This window comes from Nesoenas mayeri, assembly GCF_963082525.1.
Source record: "Nesoenas mayeri genome assembly, chromosome: 11".
NCBI classification, from domain to species: domain Eukaryota; kingdom Metazoa; phylum Chordata; class Aves; order Columbiformes; family Columbidae; genus Nesoenas; species Nesoenas mayeri.
Genome location: NC_137563.1, coordinates 12,200,249 through 12,223,257, shown reverse-complemented (window position 1 = coordinate 12,223,257; position 23,009 = coordinate 12,200,249). Strand labels below are relative to the sequence as shown.

Here is a 23,009-nt window from a genome sequence, read left to right as displayed (position 1 = left end):
CAAGCCGCTGGATGCCGTTCCGAGCGCCCCGAGGCCGCGGTTACCGGACACCCGCTGAGGGAAGAGGCGGCCGCAGGGGTCTGAGGAGGGGGCGCGGCGCCGTGGTTCCTCCGGAGGGGCTGAGAGCGGCCTCACGGGGAGAGCGGGGTAGCGGCCGTGAGCCCAGGCCGGGTCGTACCTGCGGGCACGGGCCTCGCTGGCGGCGGAACGCGGCGGAACGCGGCGGCGGGAGCGCACGGAGAGGCCGCGCCCCGCCCCGCCTTCCCACCAATAAGAGCGAGGGAGGCGGGGCGCGGCGAAGGCCCTGGCCAATGGGAGAGAGCGGCGCGGGGCGCGCGCCGCGCCGTGACAGCGGCAGGGCGGGGAGCGGCGGGCGGGAGGGGCGGTGGCACCGGGGAGACTGGCCCTGCGGCGGGGCTGCTCCCGCCGCCTCGCCCGCACCGTGGGCACCCCCTGTACTGCCCCCACGCCGTTCCCACTCAGCCACGGCCTCACCCCGCTCCAGCCACCGGCGCGCCCCTACCTGCGCGGTGCTGCCGACATGAGTGGCGGCTGAGGCGGGCGGCGGGGCCTCCCGGGCAGCGCTGAGCGACCGCAGCGGAGCCCCGGCGGGGGGAGCAGAGGGAACGGGCAGCCCAGCCCCGCCTCTACTTCCCGCGAGAACGGCGGGGGGGCGGGGCCTGCCGCTGGCCAATGGGGTGCGCCAACCGGGGAGGCGGGCTTGTCGGGTGCGGAGCGTTGCCTATTGGCTGCGCTGCGCCCCGCCCTGTGGCCTCGCGCACGTGGTGGGGGCGCGCCCGGAGCACGTGGGCGGCAGGTTGGGAGCGGTCGCCAGGACCCGCTGCTCAGCCCGCTCGTTTGTTTGTTTGTTTGATTGATTGTTTTAAAATAACCTGTCATTTTTTAAGCATCCCTGTAGAAAGCTGTTTTCCTGCGGCAGGGCCTTCGATTTCCTCCTGAGGAGCTGACATGTCCCACCTGCGCTGTGCACTGATGTGGGCACTTCTCCCCACTCCCAGGCTCTGCTCCTTTCAGGTGTAAATTCTGTCAGTAAGACCTGGGAGGGGGCTGGTTTGCAGCTGTAGCCTGGTTTCTGAAGCAATTGCTAACTTCACCTTTTACAAATTTTATTGCACATTTTTGTCTAGTTTTCTTTTGAACTAAAGGTAACTACTTACTATGGGAACTAAATTTTACCTGTTTCTATTCAGTATGCAGAAATCATTGCCTCAACCATTTACTGTAAGGGAGCAGAGCAGAGGGGGAGAATTGGCTCCCACAACCTGTTGCTCATGTTGCTGGGGATGCCACCCAGGACATGGGTGGTTTCTGGGCTGCGAGTGCACTTTGCCAGGTCATGTTGAGCTTCTCAACCAACATCCCCAAGTCCTTCTCCACAGGGCTGCTCTCAACCCATTCTCTGCCCAGCCTGTGTTTGTGCTTGGGGTTGCCCTCACCCAGGTGCAGGACCTTGGACTTGGCCTTGTTGAACATCATGAGGTTCGCACGGTCCCACCTCTCCAGCTGGGCAGGTGCCCCCGGATATTCCGTTCCCTCCAGCGTGTCAGCCACACCGCTCAGCTGGGCGCTGTGGGCAGATGTGCTGCGGGGGCACTCGATCCCACTGTCCATGTTACTGACAAACACGTTAAACAGCACCGGTCCCAGTGCTGGCCCCTGGGGACACCACTGGTCTCCACTGGGACATCGAGCCATTGACCCGAATTCTGAGTGTGACCAGCAGCCACTTCCACATCCACTGAGTGTCCACCTTTCAAACCCACATCTCTCCAACTGAGAGCTACGGATGTTGTGAGAGACAGTGTCAGATGCTTTGCACAACTCCAGGCAGATCCATCATCCAAGCCTACTTGCCTCTGCGTCTTCTCTACCTCTACAGACTCCCCGGGCTAAAATCCAAGTTTCAGGATCTCCAGCTGGAAAGGGTGGATTGACCTTCCACTGATTTTTAAATTAACCAAGTAAGAAGACACTCAGTGAGTGTCTTAATTACAGCATTATCTTCACCACTCATTAGCAAACTCAGGAAGGTAATTACTAGCGGCAAGGGCTCAGTAGTGTTGTGCTGCCCTCACCACTTCGCCCCGTGGCTCCCAAGCACCATCATTCGCTCTCATCTCCTGTGCAAACATGAGAAGAGCCCCAGCACACGGGGTGCAGGTCTGGGAAACAAGCAGAAGTGGGTGCGGGGCTCACTGGGGGTGTTTTGGGGTGCACTTCAGTACGCAAGAATGGGTATAAAAAAGTGCAAAATTGGCTGCTGACCTTTGGTTACATGCATGAGCTGGGGAAGGCCATGTGCTGCAGGGACCTTGCAAACGCTGGGATTCTGGTGGCTTTGCAGAGCAGGAATAGTCTTCAAAGAATTATTCTTTTAGCTTGGCCCAAAGGTTGTTTCCATGGCAATAAACACACATACACACCCCACTCCTTTGTCTAAGTTATTCGTTAGTCTTATTTGTCACACACCGTGAAAACAAAATCATAGGGTGAAATGCAAAGAGGTTTTCAGATAATGGAAGGTTATTGCCTTCCACTGTTCCTGGTTGTGTGCGGGGGGAGCGGGCGGCCCAAGCCAGCCGCGCCGGGAAATTTCCATTGCAAATGAGCTCAACATCCCATCAATGCTTTTACATCCTTTGCTGGATATAATAGGTCGAGCAGAATACATCTTTCTGCTTTCATATGAGAAGTTCTTGAAGTGCTGTACAGGAGGCACAGTTAAAAAAAACCCAACAAATCAACACAGTTTCCTTCATTAAAATGCAAAAGTAAAAATAAGCTGTCTGGGTAAAACTTCAAGGCCCCTTCCTGCCTACCCTATGCTGGGTACCCTGGGTTGTTTAAGTGCTGTTTGGAGTCTGTCCAAAGGTAAATAATGTTCTCAAAGTGTATGGTAAAGAAATATCGCAGGTGCTCTTGTTCCAGCCCAGGATAGGGGATTTCAGCAGAGGCCCTGTCTGCTGTAATGCATTTAAATAGAGCTTAAAAAACGTGGTTGGGATGCTAGCGTAAAAAAATTTACATTGCAATTATTATCATGTTCCTGATTAGCTGCTGCACCCTGTCTGCAAAATCCTTATTGTTTTTTCATCAGCCCAATATCGAGCTCAGTTATTCTCCTTCCAGCATCCCCCCGCGCTGGGCTCTAAGCTGATGATTCATGTATTAATATGTGGTTATTAGATGATTCCTCTGCCTCCACTGCTGCTATCTGTCTCTGGCAATGCAAGGAGGAAATGAATTCTTAAAACCTCAGGAACAAATAGTCCGCGCGTGGAGATCAATCCTGCTCCCGCTGACGTCAATGGAAACGTTTCCATCGGCTTTGGCAGGGGCAGAATTAGTCCTATAGATCAGATATTAGCTTGAGTTATCACATCGGAGAACTACACGAAGCTAAAGGGGAAAAACTGCATCTGTTAAAAATAACTGGTGGGAATTGAGCGACTGTCAAAGGTATTATTTTGGCGGGGGTGGGGAAGCCAATATTGGGGCTGTTGGCTGTGATGAGGGCTGCCCATGATGGGGAGATCTCTGCTCTCCAAACAGGGCTGTAACAAGTTATTGCTCTTTAATTAGCTCCTTGTCTCATCTATCTCCTGGGCAGGGGAAGTCAGTGGCCGGGGCTGAGCCTCTCGCTAGCCCCTGCCCAACCCACCTCCCTGCGGGGAATCCAGCTTTAAAAACAGTTTTTCCTGCCCAAAAATAAGAAATTAATTTCATTCTGCAAATATCCCAGGGTAAAGGTGCTGTCAGCCCCTCCAGCTGTGCCCAAGGGGTGTTGAACATCTGGATGCTGCTGCCTTCCTTTGCAGGACCCTCCGTCCCCCTCGTCGTCCTGCGCCCCATGTCCCTGTCCCCCCTCGGTCCCCAGCTCCACCAGTTTGGGACCAGTTGTGCTGGGGACAGGAGGGGCTGGTCACATCCCCTGTCTGTGCAAAATTTCACATGCAAACTCAAAATTTCACACGCAAAGTCCTGTCTCTGGAGCATCTCCCTCCCTTGCCCCACCAAGAAAACCCAGAAATCACCACTGGTCCTTCAACTCCCTAATTAGAAGCCACCGGCTAATGAGATATCATCCAAGCAAAATATTAGGAGTCGCATAATAATTATATCAATGAAATCAACAACAATTTAACAGCAAAGGTTAATTACATTTATTTAAAAATCTGATAGACAAAATGATGCTCAAACAGTTGGGCAGACTAATTGAAAGCTAATGTTGCTCCTAAATTGAATTTCAAATGAATTTTACATCCATAGTTCACTTTGCTAATTCCATTCCCTGTATCCTGTAATTTGTTGGCAGTGATTGATTATTTAAGTGAATAATATCTATGTACCAGGACCACTTAGTGATACAATATGCCAAGTGTGATCATAGTGGTAATAAATACAGTTGCGTTAAGGTTTTCCTCTCTGTCTGGATTTTGGAGGAGCTGAGAGGAGCAAAGGGCTTTCAGCAGCTGTAAATCACTGAAGGGATTGAAGGGACCTTCCCAGCTCCCCCAGTGCCACCCCTGCCATGAGCAGGGACATCTTCACCAGCTCAGGTTGCTCAGAGCCCCGTCCAGCCTGGCCTGGGATGTCTCTGGGGATGGTTCATCCACCACCTCTCTGGGCAACCTGGGCCAGGCTCTCAGCACCCTCAGTATAAAAAATTTCCTCCTCAAACTCCCATTTTAGTTTCTTCTGAGCACCAGGTTGCAAACCCCTCCCCGTGCCAATAGCAGCCGCCCATTGCAGCCCCCCAGCAGCACTTCATCACCTCTTGAATCCTCATTTTCATCTGTCAAAGGACGAAAATTTCTATATTGAGGGTTTGTTGGGGAATATTCTGCACACAATATTCTGTGCAAGAGGCGTCACAGATTGGGTGCCCTCACCCAACCCTCTCCGGAGCCCCCACATACCAACCATGAGACCTGGTGTCCCAAGAGTCAACTATCACCCAAATCCCATCAACTGTCACCCAAAAACCATGAACTGGAGCTCAAGGTGAGCCCAGCAGAGCCCCAGCCAGTGCCGCTGCCTCTTCTCGACATCTTTGAAGCATCCGCTCCTGCAAGACGAATGCAATTATATCTTAATAAAATTTTAATATAGGGAATGATGCACTTTGCATCCAACCAACAATTAGCTGTTGCTATGCTACGGCCTGAGTGTAATCACACTAACGAAGCCAGCCAAGGGAAGGCATTAATCAGGAGGGATATCATTATCCGGCCTCACCCCCTGCCTCCCCAGATCCCGATTTGGAGCCTCCTGTTGCTTTAAGATGAAAAACAACCCCAAAACCAAAGCAGACCCCAGGTTTGGAGGCTACAGCACCGCTTCCCAGCCATGGTTTGGTTTGGTCAGGGAGCTGAAGCTGCTTGTACCCTGCTGCCAGCACCAACTCCCCCTCCCCATCCACATAATTTAATCATTTATTCCTCGAATCCAAAGGAAACATCCGACAGACCGGAGATCCAGGGCAAAATAGCAGCTGACGGAGCTTCTACGGATAGAAAGGAAGAAATTCATTAATTTTTCATGGCTGTGGCTGGGATGTGAGCAGCTCAGGATTCAGCATGTCAGCAGTGACCTTGATGCTGCCTCCATCCCCCTTGGAGAACGTCTCCTCACCATCTGCTGAGCACCTTGCAGGACACTCTTGCCCTTTGAACGCTCCTCACCAAGGCGGCATCCCCATTTATTGCATTATTTTCTCCCCAAAATCCTTCTGCTTTGGGTGCCCAGGTGCCACGATGCTCAAAACCAGCTAAATCTGCTTTTTATTTTTTTTTCTGGGAGAAGCTGCGAGCACCAGAGCGCTTCGGCACCCTGCAATTCAGCGGGGATGCAGAGTGGAAATGATTATCAGCAGCCACATAATGATTCATTCTGTTTATAATTGCTCCAAAATGCAGGGAGAACGGGGAGATGTAATTAACTCTTCTTTATGACTGAGATGAGTGTGTTTTCCTTGGCCACGTGACGCTGCCATATCCAGCCACGTTATGTTTTGCTGGCGTCTTTGGCAACATGAAAGTGTCAATGTATGCCCAGAAACAGAGTGAATCTGGGCACATAGCTGGAAGATATCTCTAAACCACCAAAATTCCGTGTGCAGAGGGGGGGGATTTATTTCCCTGCAGCTGTCCTGATTTTTCCCTTGGACATTGCATACAGGATTTCCATCATCCCCTGATTGAAACAGCGGTGCATGGGCTGCCACTGCAGCGATGCTGGTGAACAGGAGACCTGGTCCATGGGTTTGGGGTCACATCCTGGCTCCATGTCACAGTGTGGGGCTCTGGTAAAGGCTCTAAGCGGGTTTGGTTTCCTCGGCTGAAGCTTGGAAGGGGGAGCACGGAGCTGATGAGACTCTTTGCAGAGTGAGCTGAAGCTGGAGGAACCTTTGTCAGAGGGATGCGGTGGGATGAAGAGGACAGAGGAGCCGAATTCAGCCTTACATTTCCATCCTGCTGCTAATGGAGGAGGTGAGGAGCCCCATTAGCCAGGGTTAAGAAAAACTGACACTTGACTTTGGGATCTTCACCACGTGCTGCGTGTTTGCGGGGTGCTGAGCACTCACCGCTGCCTCTCCATCCATCACACATCAGTCCTGGACGTAACCCAGAGGGGATCATTACCCAGCCCAGTAATTGTGCTGAGACCAGTGCGTCACCTACATCTTGTTTTTTTCCCCCACACAAAAGCATCAGCACATGGCAGAGGCACCCCTAAACCCTAAAAAGGCTGTATCCATCAGCCAGGGAAGGCAGCTTCATGCGACCATTTCATTTGAACTTTGTTAGGTCCCCATGGGCCATCACTGGTCCCAGCACCGCTGGCCACACAGAGGGAAATCCCGCACACTGTGTCCGGTGTTCTGGAAGCGGCTCCATCCCACCAGCCATCCTGACGCAGGTGGGCTGTGCTGAGCCCCCTCGGCACCGCCAAAATATCTGTTTCCCTGGTACAAAAAGAGGCAACCCCCTCCCTGTGCGCTGCAAACCGGAGCTGGACTGGATGGGACAGGGAGTCAGTCCCAGGGCAGCACAGCGCCGCTTGCCCGGTCTGCAGTGCCCTCCTGTGGGCACCCCGGAGCCCTGCGAGGTGCTGGGGGACAGCCGGCTCCCCCATCCCAAAGGGCTGCGGGACTCTGGCCCCGTCCCCCCAAAGGGCTCCATTCCAAAGCCTTGCAAAGTGATGCAGGACTCTGTCCCGACATCCCAAAGCCCTGTGAAGTGATGCAGGACACCCTGTCCCTCCATCCCAAAGGGCTCCAGGACCCTAACCCCTCAACCCCAAAGCCCTGCAAGATGATGCAGGAAAGGACACCCCAAATGGCTCCCAGACCCTGTCCCCTCCACCCCGAAGCCCCGTGGTCCATCCCGGCCCCTCGCCCTCCCTGTCCCTTGCTCATCCATCCCACCCTCCCCAGCCCTGACCCAGCAGCAGCCAGCTGCCCACATGGACACTGCAGCAGGATCTGGTGCCTGGAGCCCATCGCACCGTGTCAGGGCTGGCAGGGGCAGGCGAGGGCTGTCACTTAGAAGTTTTCTTTGAAGAAGCGGAAGCCGAAGCGCTCACAGTGTGTCCTGATGACCTTGGCAAGTGCTGGTGAGCCACAGAAGAAGACCTGGACTTTCCCTTTCTTCTCCTCCGCTACCTTCCCAAAGACCTGGGGCACAGGCAAGAGGAGCAGAGAAGGCGGGGGGGGCAGTTGGTCCCACCCCAGGGGTGGCCAGATCCCTTTGGCAGCCGCTGCCCGGCACAACTCAACATCCCCAGCACTCGCTTTCCCATGGTGGGGTGAAGATTCTCTGCATCTGAATATCCCTGTGCATCCTCCTGCTCCAAAATGGGGCTCTCCCGTGGTGTCCCCCCAAAGAGCGGGTTTGGGGATCATGGTTCCCTTTGCCCGAGGATGATTTTGGCAGCAGGGCAGGTTCAGCCCTCACCTTGCTCCAGTCGGGGCGTCCAGGCTGGGTTCTGGTCCGCAGCCCCGTGATCAAGTCCCTCTGCTCCTTGGTGGCCAGCAGGTCCAGGGCCAGCTGCAGCCCCACGCCCTTCATGTCATTCTTGCCCAGGGCTGACGTCATGTACATATGCATCTCCAAAAACCGCCCTGGGCGTTCAAGAGGAGCCCGGCTGTGGTCAGGGGGTCTGACCCCGCACTATGTCCCCTTGAGTCTGGCTGGGCTGTCCGAGGGGAAATGCCAAGGACGGGGCTGGGGGCTTCACCGGCTGGTTCCCTCCTCCCCACTCACCTCCTGGCTCTTGCTCTGCCTGCTCCATTTCCAGCTTGGTCAGCAGGCTGACGAACCACTCAAAGTGCTTCTGGTCGCGGTTTATCCAGATAAAGTCAACCTGGAAGGATGCAGCAGCCTCTGCTTTGGAGCCAAATCCAGCCCCCCACCCCCAGACTGGGCAGGGGTGCTCATGGCTCTCACCCCTGGGGTCTTGCAGCTCTCCTGGCCCTGTCCCCAGGGCAGACCTTGGTCCCACATCCCCCTCCACCTGCTCCTACCTTCCTCAGCGTCATCTCCTCATCCCGCAGGTCCTCACACCATGAGTGGTGGCAGCTGGGGCAGCTCTGCTTTCGCCGGCGGTACCTGCACAGGGAGATACAGCCCTGCCTGCCCCTGCCCGCACCCTCAGACCATTGCAGGGGGACCCTGAGCCACCAGCCCTGGTGGGTGCCCACGAGTGCAGTGGGTTTTCTGCAGCAGAAATGCCCATGGGGAAGCATGAGACCAAGGGAGGACACAGCTGTGGGTCTGGTGGCCACGTCTTATGAGTCACAGTATCACAGAATCACAGAGCAATTGGGGCTGAAGGGACCCCTGGAGATCCCCCAGCCCAACCCCTGCTAGAGCAGCATCACCACAGCAGATCACACAGGAATGTGTCCAGGTGGGTTTGAATGTCTCCAGAGAAGGAGACTCCACATCTGCTCTGGGCAGCCTGGTCCAGGCTCTGGCACCTCAAAGTAAAGAAGTTTCTCCTCATGTTCAGATGGAACCTCCTGTATTTCAGTCTGTGCCCATTGCTCCTCGCCCTGGCGCTGGGCACCACTGAACAGAGTCTGGTCCATCTTCTGACACCCACCCTGAGATATTGATCACATTGATCAGATCCCTCTAAGCTTCTCTTCTCCAGCTGAACAGTCCCAGCTCTCTCAGTCCAAGTTAGGTTGGAATTGAGGAGGACCCATGATGGGTGCTGCCCATGCTGCTCATCTCACAGGGAGAAGTGTGGGAGGACAGCTCTACCATGGCGCACATCATGTCTTGTGCCTCCCAAAACCACCTTGGAGCTCAGCCTGCGGCTCAGCCTGAGCTGCTGCCATGGCACCAACCTGTACATGATGCTCTGCAGGATGGAGGCGAAGGGGGTGATGCCTATGCCAGCGCCGATGAGGACAGCATGCTCCGAGGTGAAGATCCGCCGTGTCGGCGTCCCGTACGGTCCGTCAATGTAGCACTGGGAGAGACAAGAAATAGGGAGAATTCCAGCAGCCCGTGGGTTTTGGAACCACTGTTGGGTTGCAGATGGGAGCAGGGTTAGCGTGCAGAATTTGGGGTCTTTTATGGGAGCAGAGGAAAGCAGGGCTGGGCAGGGGCACCAAACCCCCAATAGCGTAGGATTTGCAAAAGCCCCAGGGGGAGCACCTGTGCACAGGGACACATGTGTGGGGTGACTGGGACGCACGTGTGGGGTGAGTGGGGCTGGGGGAGGACCAGGACATCCCTCACCTTGACACTGCAGAGCCGATGGGTCTCACTCAGCCCAGCACAGACCTGCAAGGTAAAGAGAGCAGCGACCAACTCCTCCCCACCCCAACTGCTCCATAACAGCCAATGCTGAAACTGCTTGTTCCCTGGGTTTGCTTTTTGGGTGTACTTTTTCCAGCTGGTTTTATCTGGGTTGCACATTCCCTTGGTCCGACCCAGGGTGATGCTCGAGCCAAGCCCAGTGCTTTGGTGGGAACCCCATCGATGTCCAACACCAGGAACATGCCACCTGATGTCATTACCTGGATGGTAATTGGTCTGAGTATTGATTAAAAAGGCAATTACCCCCAGTTTGTGCGGGAATTTGGATGAGGAAGAGGTTTAGAGTGAGGGTGGTGTCCCAGGCATGGGGAAACTCTGCTTCCCAGAGGACAAATAAGAGCAAAAGAGGGACAGGGAGAGAAACTGATTAAAACCAGTGTATGTAAATTCATTCTTTGCAAGTGCTGCTCCTCCAGCCCTGGCAGAATCAATATCCTGAGAGCTTCTCATTTTGGGGGATAAAAGCTGCTAACGGTGGCTCTGAGCATCCTGGCTTTGCCATGATTTATGTCCCAGAAGTTTCTCTTAAAAAGAGCTTTTTAATGAGTTTTGGGCATTTGGGAAGCAATGCTTCCCCACGGTTCTCCAGGCTGCTCCTCTGGCAGCTGCTGTGTTGAGACTCCCTCCCCTCCCCACAGGCACTGGGTGTCTGGGGTGGGACACGGTGCTCACCCCCGCCACTGGTGGGTCCTCCTGTCCCAAGGCAGCATCAGTGGCTCTGTACGATGTCAGCTGAATGGCTCCATCCCGATCGGTGGCCACTGAACCCCGCTCTGAGCTGCAGACACCTCCCTGGAAGCCAAAGGCCAAAGGCAGTGTTGCTCATGGGCATCTGCTGCCCCATCCGTCAGGATCACCGGCCTCAGGTGGGATGTGAAACCCTCTCAGGTGGCACAAGGACCTTGCAAGGGGGGACACACCAGAAGAGACACCCCACAGCTGAAACCCACAGGGCTGACAGGCATTGGAACAGGCTGCCCAGGGCAGTGGTGGAGTCACCATCCCTGGAGGGGTTGAACAGACACAGAGATGAGGTTCTCAGGGACATGGGGCAGTGCCAGGGGTGGGAGAATGGTTGGACTCGATGACCTTGAGGGTCTCTTCCAACCAACACAATTATGTGTTCTCTGTGTTCTGTGATTCTATCATCTGCCAAACAGCAGCATTTTAAGGTCCAACCTCTGTGTTTGCCAAAAGCTGAGCCCCATCACCACCAACCTGTGTCCAGCACCAGCTTCTCTTCTCCCTCAGGCTCCTGCTGAGTGGTTTCAGCTCCGGGCTGGGCAATTCGGGCTGCTGGAAATATTCATACAGCTTGTTGGTCCACTGGCCCAGCGACCTGATGTGCAGCCAGAGGGTTTCTGCAGGATGGAGCGGAGCAGCAGATGAGCATCCTGCACAGCGTGATCCATGTACCGCACAGCTCCATCCCTGAGCAACCAGCAGCGATCCCCACCGACGTCCTTCACATCAGCCCCAGGCTTGCAGCAGAGCACGGGTTTGCTCCAGGAGCTGGGTGAAGCCCAAAGCCCAAAACTTGGGAACATGTGTAGCTGGGCATAGGCTGAGAGAGTTGGGGTGTTCAGCCTGGAGAAGAGAAGCTCCAGGGAGACCTCATTGTGGCATTTCTGTACTTAAAAAGGGCTGATAAGAAAGATGGGCACAGACTTTTGAGCAGGGCCTGTTGTGATAGGACAAGGGGTGATGGTTTTAAACTAAAGGAGGGAGATTCAGACCAAACATGAGGAAGAAATTGTTGCCCCTGAGGGTGGTGAGAGCCTGGCCCAGGTCACCCAGAGAGGTGGTGGATGAACCATCCCTGGAGACATCCCAGGCCAGGCTGGACGGGGCTCTGAGCAACCTGAGCTGGTGAAGATGTCCCTGCTCATGGCACGGGTGGCACTGGGGGAGCTGGGAAGGTCCCTTCAACCCAAACCATTCTGTGATTCAACAATTCTATGATCATCCCAGTGATGTAAAACAACCCGGCAATAAAAACCCAGCCAAGGTTTGGCGCTCACCTCGCTGCTCGGGTGCGCTGCTGATGGTGAAGGGATGCCACTCGTAGGTAGCAATGGCCGGGATGTTCAGGTAGACAAAGTCTCCAGGCTTGTAGTGGAAGAACTGGGGTCTCTCGATCACAAGGTGGGTGACCTGGAGGAAAAGGAGGAGCAGAAAAGCTCGGAGCATCCAGCCAACACATCACGCTGGCTGGTCTCTGCTGGGTGAGTGCCCTGCAGCCCAGGAGCACCTATGCGTGCCTCCCATTTCAAACAGTGGCCAGAATGAGATGGACTTACAGCTTTGACCTAAAAAAGGGGTTTGTTCTGTTCACTACCCAGTTTTGCTATCAAACAAAATCTCAGTTGGGGTTGGCCTCAAACAACAGTTTTTTTGAAGAAACTAAGACTCAAGAGTCATTTAGTCTCCAGTTGTCCTGTGAGTTTAGATTTTTTTAAATTGAAAAATAGGGAAAAAATTCTAAATGAAAAAAATAGTGCCTTGAAAACAAAGGAATATCTTTTACCTCTTGTTGCAAACGTTCACCAGTGCAGCTTGCAGCAACCCAAACCTGCCTATTTTCCAGATAAGCTACTAATTGCCCCTCATCCCTCCCCCTTCCAGCTCACCGTGCAAACTGTCACCCCTCCCATGTCCCACCATCCTTCCTTTTCCCCTGCAACAAACAACCATCGCAGTCACTTGCAAAGTGCTTTTCCCCAAATTATGAACACCTTTTCAGATATTACAGGTATTTCTGCAGCACAGAGACCTTGGAGGGGAGCAGGTTGACCTCCACGATGTGCAGCCCCCCCGTGCGCCACCCAGCCAAACCAACCACCTTCTCCAGCACAAAGAGGCAACCGGGAACCGCAAACCACTTCCAGAAGTGGGGGCCATGGAGGATGAGGAGGGTCCAGATGGAGATGTAGGAGAGGTGGGTCCAGTAGAAGAGCTGTGGGCAGGGAGTGGGGGGCAAAGTGTGAAAAAAAGGTGGTGGAAACAAATGGTGTTTTGTGGTGGGGCTGTGCCAGGGCATGGGATGAGAGGAAATGGCCTCAAGTTGCACCAGGGGAGGTTGAGGTTGGATCTTGGGAACAATTTCTTCCCCAAAGGGCTGTCGGGCATTGGAACAGGCTGCCCAGGGCAGTGGTGGAGTCACCATCCCTGGTGGGGTTGAACAGACACAGAGATGAGGTTCTCAGGGACATAGGGCAGTGCCAGGGGTGGGGGAATGGTTGGACTTGGTGATCTTGAGAGTCTCTTCCAACAGAAAAGATTTGATGATTCTATCCCCATGTGCAAAGGCAGCCCAAATGATGGAGAAAAGCAGGAAAATCCCAAAACTGCAAAACTGAGGCGTGTGAAGGTATCCGAGGGAAGGATGGGAGGCACCACACCAGCTCAGGAGCTCCCCCCACCCACGGGGCAGCACCCAGATGGGCACCCACCCACTAGACCCTCACAGAACTGGGCACCGCAGGGTTTCCAGGACTCCTGGGGCCGCAGCGAGACCCACCTGGAAGTGTCCGCTCCGGCGGATGCAGGGGCAGGAGAAGGTGACCATGGCGACCAGCAGCCCCTGCAGCACCAGCCCCGTCTGTGCCACCGTGTCCCCCAGGCCCCCCGTGCCAGGATGGGGGTACAACAGGTACTCGGTGAGGACATCACGCCCATCCTGCTGTGCCAGCCTGCCTGGGGACACCACACTGGGGACAGGACACCCACAGCACCCACGCAGAGCTCTGCTACACTCACCAAACTGCTGCGAATCATTTCTCTTTTAACTAAGAAGCACCCAAGTGCTTTGCTTGGACGTTTTTGCAAAATTTTTTTTTTGACATTTTGCAAAATGGAACATCCCTCCTCTCCAAAGCCTGTTCAGGGGCTCAGCATCATTGCAAGGGAGATGTTTTGTGCAAGCCGGTGGTGCAAGCAGACATGCTCCCCCCATGTGCTGCTCATGTCCCCGAGCTGGGGGTGCAGACCCCACTCAGGAGCTGCGTGGGGCCAGCAAGAGCCCTTTGCTGCCTGTCTGGGAAGCCACTAGAGGGGGATCACAGCCAGTGCACAGACCGTGCGGTACCGCACGCTTCCCCCGACTGCCTGCACCTTGCCTGGGACCTCTCAGCCCCCCTTGGCCATGTGTATCCCCTCTCCAGGCGTTGCACCCCCCTCCCTGGGACCTGTGCACCCCCCAGGACACGTGCATCCCCTCCTTGGAGCACAGGCATCTCCTCCTTGGGACATCTGCACCCCTCTGGGACATGAGCATCCCCCCTGGAACATGAGCACCCCCTCTCGGGGCTCAGTCCCTGCAGCTTTTCCTCAGCACAGCGCAGGTGCTGCCCCCGGCACCCAGGGGCATTTCCCACTTTAGCAGCAATACTGGAAAGGACCCACTGCAGGGTTAAAGGGGGTGTTTCCCGAGATCCCCCCATCGCAGCCCAAGGGCCCCACCGCCCCAGGGCTGATACTCACTGAAGTTGGCGACGTGGGCGCCCGTGTGAGTGGTTGCCAGTGCCAGCACCACGTACCCCACCAGCTGGTGGAATGCAATGTGCTGGTCCAGCGGCAAAACCTCAGCAACTGGGGTGGTTCGCAGCCAGGTCAGGCACCTCCGCAGCATCAGCACCTGCGGGAGAAGGGCAGTTCGAGATGTTGGGGGGGCAATTTGAGATGCTGGGGGACAATTGGAGATGTTGAGGGGCTCAGCCAGGGGCTTGTCCCCTGGGGCTCCACAGCCAGCTCTGCCCAATACAGGGTGTCAGCCTGGAGAGCACCCAGGGGCAGAAACCAAGGACCCATCTGCAGGTTGCCACGAATTCTCTTGTCCCAGGGAGCTCAGAGCCTCCCTAACCCAGGATTTATATATCGTTATTTAGAGGACGCAGCCTGGTCCCACAACTGCAGAAGTTCACGGGCTCCACCACTGCCCTCCACAGAGCCCCCAGCACAGGGAGAAGGTCATGGTGTAAATATGACTGTAAATAGTGCCAGTAACCATTACCCTGCACCCACCTCGAGCTCAGCACCCTCCAGGACCCCCACTCACTGCGAGGAAGGCACAGTTGAAGTTCAGGCACTGCCCGCAGCCTCGGGCCACCACCAGCCACCCACCAAGTCCAGCGTGATGGAGGGCAGCCAGGGCGAAGAGCAGAAGGTTGAGGCCGATGTAGCCCCCCAGGAAGGCGACTGTGCTGCGGTGGTTGTGCCAGTACAGCCAGGTCAGGTACTGTGGGTGGCCACTCTTCTGTGCAGGCAGCTGGGGCTGCAGCCAACTGGCTGCGCTGGGAGCAAAGGCACCAGGGACGGGGAGCTGGGGCAGTTCTGCACCCAGGCGGGCACCCAGCTCTGTGTCTGAGCCCTGCACCCAGCCCAGCAGCATCCCTGCACCCAGCTCTGTGTCTGAGCCCTGCACCCAGCCCAGCAGCATCCCTGCACCCAGCTCTGTGTCTGAGCCCTGCACCCAGACCAGCAGCATCCCTGCACCCAGCTCTGCGTCTGAGCCCTGCACCCAGCCCGGCAGCATCCCTGCACCCAGCTTTGTGTCTGAGCCCTGCACCCAGCCCAGCAGCATCCCTGCACCAGACCAACTCCTATCCCTGCACCACCCTTTCACCCATCTCAACTCCATCCCTGCACCCATCTCAGCACCTCTACCTGCATCCCAACCCAGTACCCCGCTTGGCAACAGAGGGTGCCTGAGTTGCTCCCAGTGCTGGTCAAGCACCTCGGGATCCGGGCACTCTGTGAGAGCACAAATGCCATTTTTTTTACTCTGTGCAGGATGAAAAAGGTTCTCACAGGGTACCCACAGCCCTGGGTGCTGCTGGAGGGACCCGCCACTGCAGGTACCTGATGCTCAGGTTCTCCATGACTCCTGGGAAAGCCTCCAGCTCCTGCCGGAGCTCCTCGAAGGTGATGGAGCCGCTGTGGTCCTTGTCGGCGGCCTCGAAGAGGGCACGGGTGAGGTCTGCCAGGCGCGGCTCGGGCAGGGCCAGTGCGCTCTCCCGCAGGCACCAGCGCAGCACCAGCCGCAGCTCCTCGGGATCAATGGAGCCGCTGCCTGCGTGGGGACCGGGCTCAGGGCAGGGACCTCATAGTGCCCTGGAATCCCGCGAGTTTACTGTCATCTTGCACCCTTAATGCAAAAACCACCTCCTTTTAATTCAGAAATCGCCTCCCTTTAATCCAGAAATCACCTCCTTTCCTCCCATGCAGGCTCCTCAGGAGGAAACTGCCCAGCCAGAGCAAGTCTGTGCCACTTCTCATAAACCATCTGGTTTTAAATTAAAAGGTGACCTAATCGGCAGTTTACCTGCAGCAGCTGTGTTGTCGCTCAGCTGGCAGAGTTTGGCACTAGCAAACTGCTGCCAACCCACTTATCTTATTGAGGCTTGGACCAGATGAGCTTTGAAAGTCCCCTCCAACCCAAACTGTTCTATGATTTTATGATCCAGCAACCAAGTAGGAGAGCAAACCAGAGAGGTGAGAGTCTTGGCTTGCAGTTCTTTGGCCAGCATTTAATATCCAAGCAGGTAAGAGCAGGAAAAGCAGCTCATGAGCTGGGTGAAGATGTCACTGCTCATGGCAGGGGTGGCACTAGGGGAGCTGGGAAGGTCCCTTCAACCCAAACCATTCTATGATTCTATGCTTTTGTTATTTCCAGCTTTCCAAGGTGATATAGGAAGAAGAGACCATGCTGGGATTCACAGATGTCAGCAGGATGGAGAGCTGATGTGTGAGCGGGGCAGAGGCTGCTCCTCTCCATGGCCAAGGGTGAAAGCCAGTTGTGGGAAATTCTGATGTGCAGCCGGTTTAATTGCTGGCTTTCAGATGGATTTTTGGTGGTTTCACCACAGGACGAAGGCAGCAGTGTTATGCCAGAGAGACTCTTACGTTTAGTGAAGATCCAGCAGCAAAGACCAACCTACCCCATTACCCAGCTGTGCTCAACCTCATAGGTGACACCGAGACTGAAGGCCAATGCCCACACTGAGATGCTCAGAGCAGAGCTGTGCTGCCCCGAAAATCACAACTTTATTAAAAAAACCCACAAATTAATCTAATTTTCACCGTCTTACCATCCACGTCGTACACTTGGAAGAGGAATCGCAGCTTGTCCATCTCGTTCCCATGGACGAGCAGACTCAGGGCTTTCAGCAGCTCCTCCAGACTGATGGTCCCACTCCCGTCTGCATCGAACAGCGCAAAGAACCTCTCGGCGAAGAAGGACTGCAGGAGAGGACAAACTCTCTCACACGGCAGTGGGATGTTCTCCACTGGCCAAATCCTGATGCTACAACCAAAGCTGCCACCACTGGCAATGGGAATCGCTCGGCCCTGGGAGGGAGGGAGCCCTGGGGACAGACATGGACGTGGGGACGGATGGGGTGGCAGGTGGCTGGAAGAGAATATTCAAGCGTGTTCAAAGACAGACTGTGGATATCCAGTCGATTTTGCACTGCAGAAAGTTAATCCATGTTTTCCGCTCTGGTTTGCTGCAGAGTGCTATGAGGTTTCTCTTTCACAACATCAAATAATTCTACTTTTTAAGCTTAATTTTCTCTAGGAGACCATAGCTCGGCATCAGGCAGCCAGTGCTGCCCAGAGGAAGGGACCCAGTACCAGCACTCACCTCCTTCACTTGCAGAGCAGTTTTGAACTCTTCCAAGTTGATCTCTTTGTCCTTCCCCGCGATGTTCACAAACTGCTTCGTCACCCACCGCAGCCACTCGGCATCGTTGGCCGCGCTCATGGTGCAGGAACCTGCAAGAGGGCACAGCATGGAATGCGCAGCAGCCCCTAGAACCCCCCTGTAGCCTTCAAAATCCACTTTTTTACTGTTCATGACATGATTTTACCACCTGCAGCCTCATGCTGTAGAGCAAAGGGGCAGCTGCTCTCTGCCCACAGGACAGAGCATCCCTGACCATCCCTCACCATTGAGCCTGGACTGTGTCCTGCAGCAGCTGCTCTGGGATGAATCAGAGTCATCTGGGTCGGAAAAGCCCCTCAAGACCATCGAGTCCAACTGTTCCCCACCCCTGGCACTGCCCCATGTCCCTGAGAACCTCATCTCCGTCTGTCCAACCCCTCCAGGGATGGTGACTCCACCACTGCCCTGGGCAGCCTGTTCCAATGCCCCACAGCCCTTTGGGGAAGAAATTGTTCCCCAGATCCAACCTCAACCTCCCTTGGCACAAATTGCAGCCATTTCCTCTGGTCCTGGCGCTTGCTCCTGGGGAGCAGAGCCCGACCCCCCTGGCTCCAAGCTCCTTTCAGGCAGTTCAGAGATCAGAAGGTCTCCCCTCAGCTCCTGTTCTCCAGCTGAACCCCCAGGTCCCTCAGCCGCTCCCATCATACTTGTGCTCCAGCCCCTTTCCCAGCTCTGTTCCCTTCTCTCAACTCTCTCCAGCACCTCAAGGCCTTTCTTGGCATGAGGGGCCCAAAACTGACCCCCAGATTCAAGGTTTGGCCTCCCCAATGCCCAGCACAGGGGGATGATGAGGCTGTTGGAGCCACTCCTTGCCTGCACCCTGTGTGAGACTCTAGGTTGTGTTTGTGGACCCAAATTACCACGCACCAGCACACAAGTTGACATTAATAAGAGTGAATGCATTTGCCAGGCTGTTCTGCAGCCTCTGCAGTTCATCTGTCGGGTTAACCAGGTGCATCAGGTGCTTTAATCACCCATCGCACACCCCAATGTGTTTTAGTGTTCCCTCGGAGAGGCTGAGCTGCTTGTTACACCCCCACCTTAATCCCAGGAGTTCTCCGGCTTTTCTGAGTTCTGTTTTATGGACTGAACTGTTCCCAAACCCTTTCAGCTCCCTGCAACAGGAGGTGCCGCTCCACTGTCGAGAGGGGTGGCAGCAGCAAGATGCTCTGGGGTTTCCTTTGCAAACAAAAATGGAGCAGGAAGGTGGGAAACTTTGAACCCTGGAGGCACTTGGGTGTCTCTCCCCTTCCCTCTCCTCTGCTGCTGCTCCTTGGCCCCGTCCCTTCAGTCCCTGCATTCCCATCACTTTGGCACTTGCATCCCCGTCCCCCTTCCCATCTCCACATCTCCGAATTTCCCACGATTCTGTCAGCAGCTTTGCCAACAGAACCCAAAATTACCACCAGCTCTCATTATCTTGGGAAATGAAGAGAAAAATCAATGGGCCTTTTTACAAGGGAAGCAGCCTGTGCTGTGTTTCCCCGACTCCCTTTGCTTTACCTGCTCAAACAGCTCCTGTGGGATGTAAACCAGGGGTCTCAGCAGAGGGACAGAGTGTTCCCAGGGAGAACGGGCAGGATAGAGCAATTCTGGGCAAAACAGCTGCAAACAAGGCTCGAACTTCTGCTCGCACACGGGGAGGTCGATCCCGAGTCCCGTCCTGCTTCACACCAGGTTTAATTTATCATCTTCTCCTGTTTTACCATCACACCCAGCTTTGTCACCAGGTCTGTCGCTGCAGCCCGGTTATGCCATTGCTACATAACATTTAAGATGTAGCTGATTGCAGCTGCTGGATGCTATTCTTTACATTTCCTTCATTTTATATTTCTCGCGCTGTTAAGCAGCGTAACCTTGGGAAGCTCTCGCTGCCAAACCCAAAGGCCTCGTGTTCACCCAGCGCTTCCATCTCTATTTACCGGCCGCCAGGAACACATGGGGAAGTGTCTTTTCCATACTGCCACCTTTATTCCTCTCTGAACAAACCCGACTTGTGTGGCACTAAGCTGCGACTAAATTGGGGAGGAGGTTGCCATGGGGATGTCAGAACCAGAAACCAGGTAGTAAAACATTTCTGTTTTACTCCGGCTGGTGTCACAGCTGCTCCAGGCACAAAACAAGCAGGGAGATGCTTTGTACACTAAGCGGCAGAATTTCACTTCCTCGCCAGAGCCCAAGGGACCTTTTCCCTCCAGAGTTGGTATCACGATGGAAAAATATTGGGAAATTCAAAATTCACCAGGCAAAAAAAGCGTAAAATATAAATCATCTTCAACCGTGTGCTGGATCCTACAGACACAAATCCCTTTATCCTCGTATTTCACCTATAGAACCACACTGTAAATACCTAAAATAGAGCTCAAATTTGCTAATATGACTCAATAAGTTGTGGTCAGGCTGCTACAAAGAGAACATAATAAATTATAAAAAGACATCAGACATTGCACAGGGTGGGATGTGGATTATTTACTCCCATTGGAGCTGGGGGAGGTACCAGCACAAGTCAGTTTTATTGCAGTTCTTGTCTTAAATTCCTCATATAGGTTTAGGAAAATAAGCAGGGGGAGTCAAGCTCTCAAAAAGCCCCTTGTTTTCTCTGCCAGCAGAGATTCCTCTCTCGGAGACAACTGCAAAGCCAGAGTTTCTGCCTGGCACAGGAATGTGTTATATGAAGGTGACCCAAGCCATGCGAGTTAAAGGCAAGGACCAGTCCTACAAAAGCCTAGAGTGGAGCCCAGTGCAGCCTGTTTCCCTTTAAATCGCTAATTACAGCTACTTTCTAGAATCTAATTAAACATCTGTAGAACTTTACAGGATGGTGTCTCAACTGCCTGTCACTCCAGGACCAAAATCGAATGTATCAACACACTTAATGTTCTGAGAATGAACAAAACACCCGGGGATGAGCACATAAAACCTGGGCAGGCAGGAGCGAGGCTGAAACCCGCTTAATGAAGAGGCCGTAATTAGTGCAGAGGAGGAATGTCCCTGTGATGCTGCTGAGCAAGAATTTAAGTGAGAAGCGAGTCAGTCACTTGATGGAAGGCAGCATCCCATGGATGGAGCAATGTCCCCACAACACAAATTTTAATGCCCCAAACCAGGAGTTTGCTAAAAAGGGCCCAACTTTTGGTATTTATCAGAAATCTCAATTTCCAAACAAGCCCGGTTTTTACAGGATCCACCTCATGATTTCAGGGTGTTTGGTAATCCTGGGAATACTCTGAAGTTCTTCAGCCTAATCCCAGGGGCATGTCTGATTATAGTATTAAAAACTGCACTTTGGCAGCACCTTTTGAAAGGAAAATGGAGAAAATCTATCAGTGTATTCGCTCAATGCTGAGTTCCAGGTAAAGACAGACAAAAAAGAAATACACATAGACACAGGAAAAATAAAATATTTACAAATTTAGAAATAGATTTGAGAAACTAATATCCTTTAAATGGAGAATAACTTTTAGATATATTAAGTCCTATCAAAAAGTTTCTGAGGAAACAAAATCTAAATAATTGCTCACCAGGACAATTTAGTGTTTGTTTCATGGTAAAAATAGGCACAAATCATCACAATTGAAGTGCTGTGCTATATTGCTTTTCTCAGAACTAAGTTAAACGTACTTTATCCCTTTATGATTCCACAAACCATAGTCTATAATGTAAATCTACATACTCAAACTAAGCACAATTCACGTAAAATTACAACTGGACAATATGTATCAATCTAAAGAATCTTCCTCAAAATATTTTATTTCCTTTAAAAAAACCAAAACCAATCAAGCTGATCTTGTATTTACCAACTTTCAGAGTATTTGCTCTACGGCACAAATTTATGCATATATTAACAAATTATGCAATTATTACCTACAAACATTTAAGTTGCTCAGATTTATACAAATGTTTCTACAAAGCAGAAAAGTTAAAGATGTTTAAATTATATGAAGAGTGGTAAAAAATGACAACGCTTTGAAGAACACCCTACTACAACATTAATAATTACACTCACCTGAAGTCAATTGTTTGATAATGCTTTTATTCTCGTTTTTTGAAGCTCTTCAGTTCGCTGTGGATTCCAATCTAGATGATTTAGCCTTTAATGACGGTACCAGAGCCACGTCCCCTTTTAAAGATTTACACCCTGGTAGAGCTTTTCATGTCAAATTAAAAAAAAAAAAAAAAAAAAGGATTTAATGGAGCCAATTAAGGAGCATCTGGTTGTGACATTTCCATCATTCCCTGGTTATTTCTGAAGGACCTGGAAAGTGGCTTATGGGTCCTCGTCTAAACACTCTGCAAACCAGCAGCGAGCACATGGCTCCTCAGATGCATAAAATCCATTCACCACAGAGGTTGTTTCCATTTCTGCATCCAAACCCTGCGAACTCACAAGTGACTCTTTCCTCAGGTCCTGCAGAAATTCTTACAAACCATTTATTCCCCTCGATGGGCGCGAGTCCAAGCACGTTATGGCCACAAACCTCTGCCACAAGTTGCGCTCCCGCATAATAGAGGCGGTGTGTTTGCTATAAAATACCCCTCCTCACCAAAACACACGTCTATATCAGCCTATATGGATACAAGCAGGAGAAAATAAGGCGCCTGTTCTGAAAGAACGTGACTCTCCAAAAATCCTGCACTTGAAATAAACCCCGTGGTTCAGAGTATTCACTGTTTGTTATTTTCCTGCCTCAGAGCTGCAGCGACCCACTGAAGGGACAGGAATTATTAACTTCCAACAAGAAACATCAATAATAATAATAAATCATAAATGAAAAATCAAAGTTGTCAACAATTTAAATAAACCACATACTGAAAATTCATTTGTTTCTAATTAAGAATTTACGCAGCTACTCCACACAATCAAAAAGCCCATTTGTTTCTGTACAGTTCTAAGCGGAAAAGCAGAAAAATTCATTGTGATTGCTCCTCCCAGAGCAGACAAATGAGATTCCCAATTCCTTATCCCGGCTGTTCCCAAACTTTCCTTCATCAGGTCAGTTCTGACCCCACCAACTTCAGTTTCCATCCCCCTTACCAAGCTTCTCCATATTTATGAAACTCTGTCCCACAACAGTCAGGACCAAAACTCTGTTGCTTCCTGGGATGTTTTTTGCTCTCTCCACATTGTATTTTTATTTATTTTACCACTTATATTTGCATCCATTAAAGGTCAATGGTTTAAAGCTTTTAATTTTCATCATGCAGAAGAAAAATGTGTTTTAAGAAAATATTTTTAACTAATATGCCCAATTTATGAAATAATGACTAAAATGGAAATTTAGAAACATATTTTTAAATTAAATATAAAATAAAATAGTTTTCTTTATCTGGTATTAAAATACCAAGAATGTGCACATTGTATTTCTCTGAATACAAGTCTTGTATCATGGTATGAACCCATTTTTGATGGAAAAAGCACTGAAGTACAT

General features: G+C 52.6%; 1 protein-coding gene across 1 annotated transcript; it reads right to left on the bottom strand.

Moving 5' to 3' along the window:
- Positions 1 to 7,567: 7,567 nt before the first annotated feature.
- LOC308044481 (NADPH oxidase 5-like) lies at positions 7,568 to 17,619 on the bottom strand (the record flags this gene model as incomplete). The annotated part of the gene is made up of 15 exons (XM_080351214.1): positions 7,568 to 7,699; positions 7,980 to 8,146; positions 8,289 to 8,388; positions 8,549 to 8,633; positions 9,380 to 9,504; positions 9,777 to 9,959; positions 11,076 to 11,218; positions 11,879 to 12,011; positions 12,631 to 12,813; positions 13,378 to 13,553; positions 14,340 to 14,493; positions 14,914 to 15,148; positions 15,717 to 15,927; positions 16,946 to 17,096; positions 17,500 to 17,619. 15 exons carry the CDS (start codon positions 17,617 to 17,619, stop codon positions 7,568 to 7,570), a joined length of 2,298 nt encoding a protein of 765 aa, XP_080207340.1.
- Between the last annotated feature and the right edge of the window lie 5,390 nt (positions 17,620 to 23,009).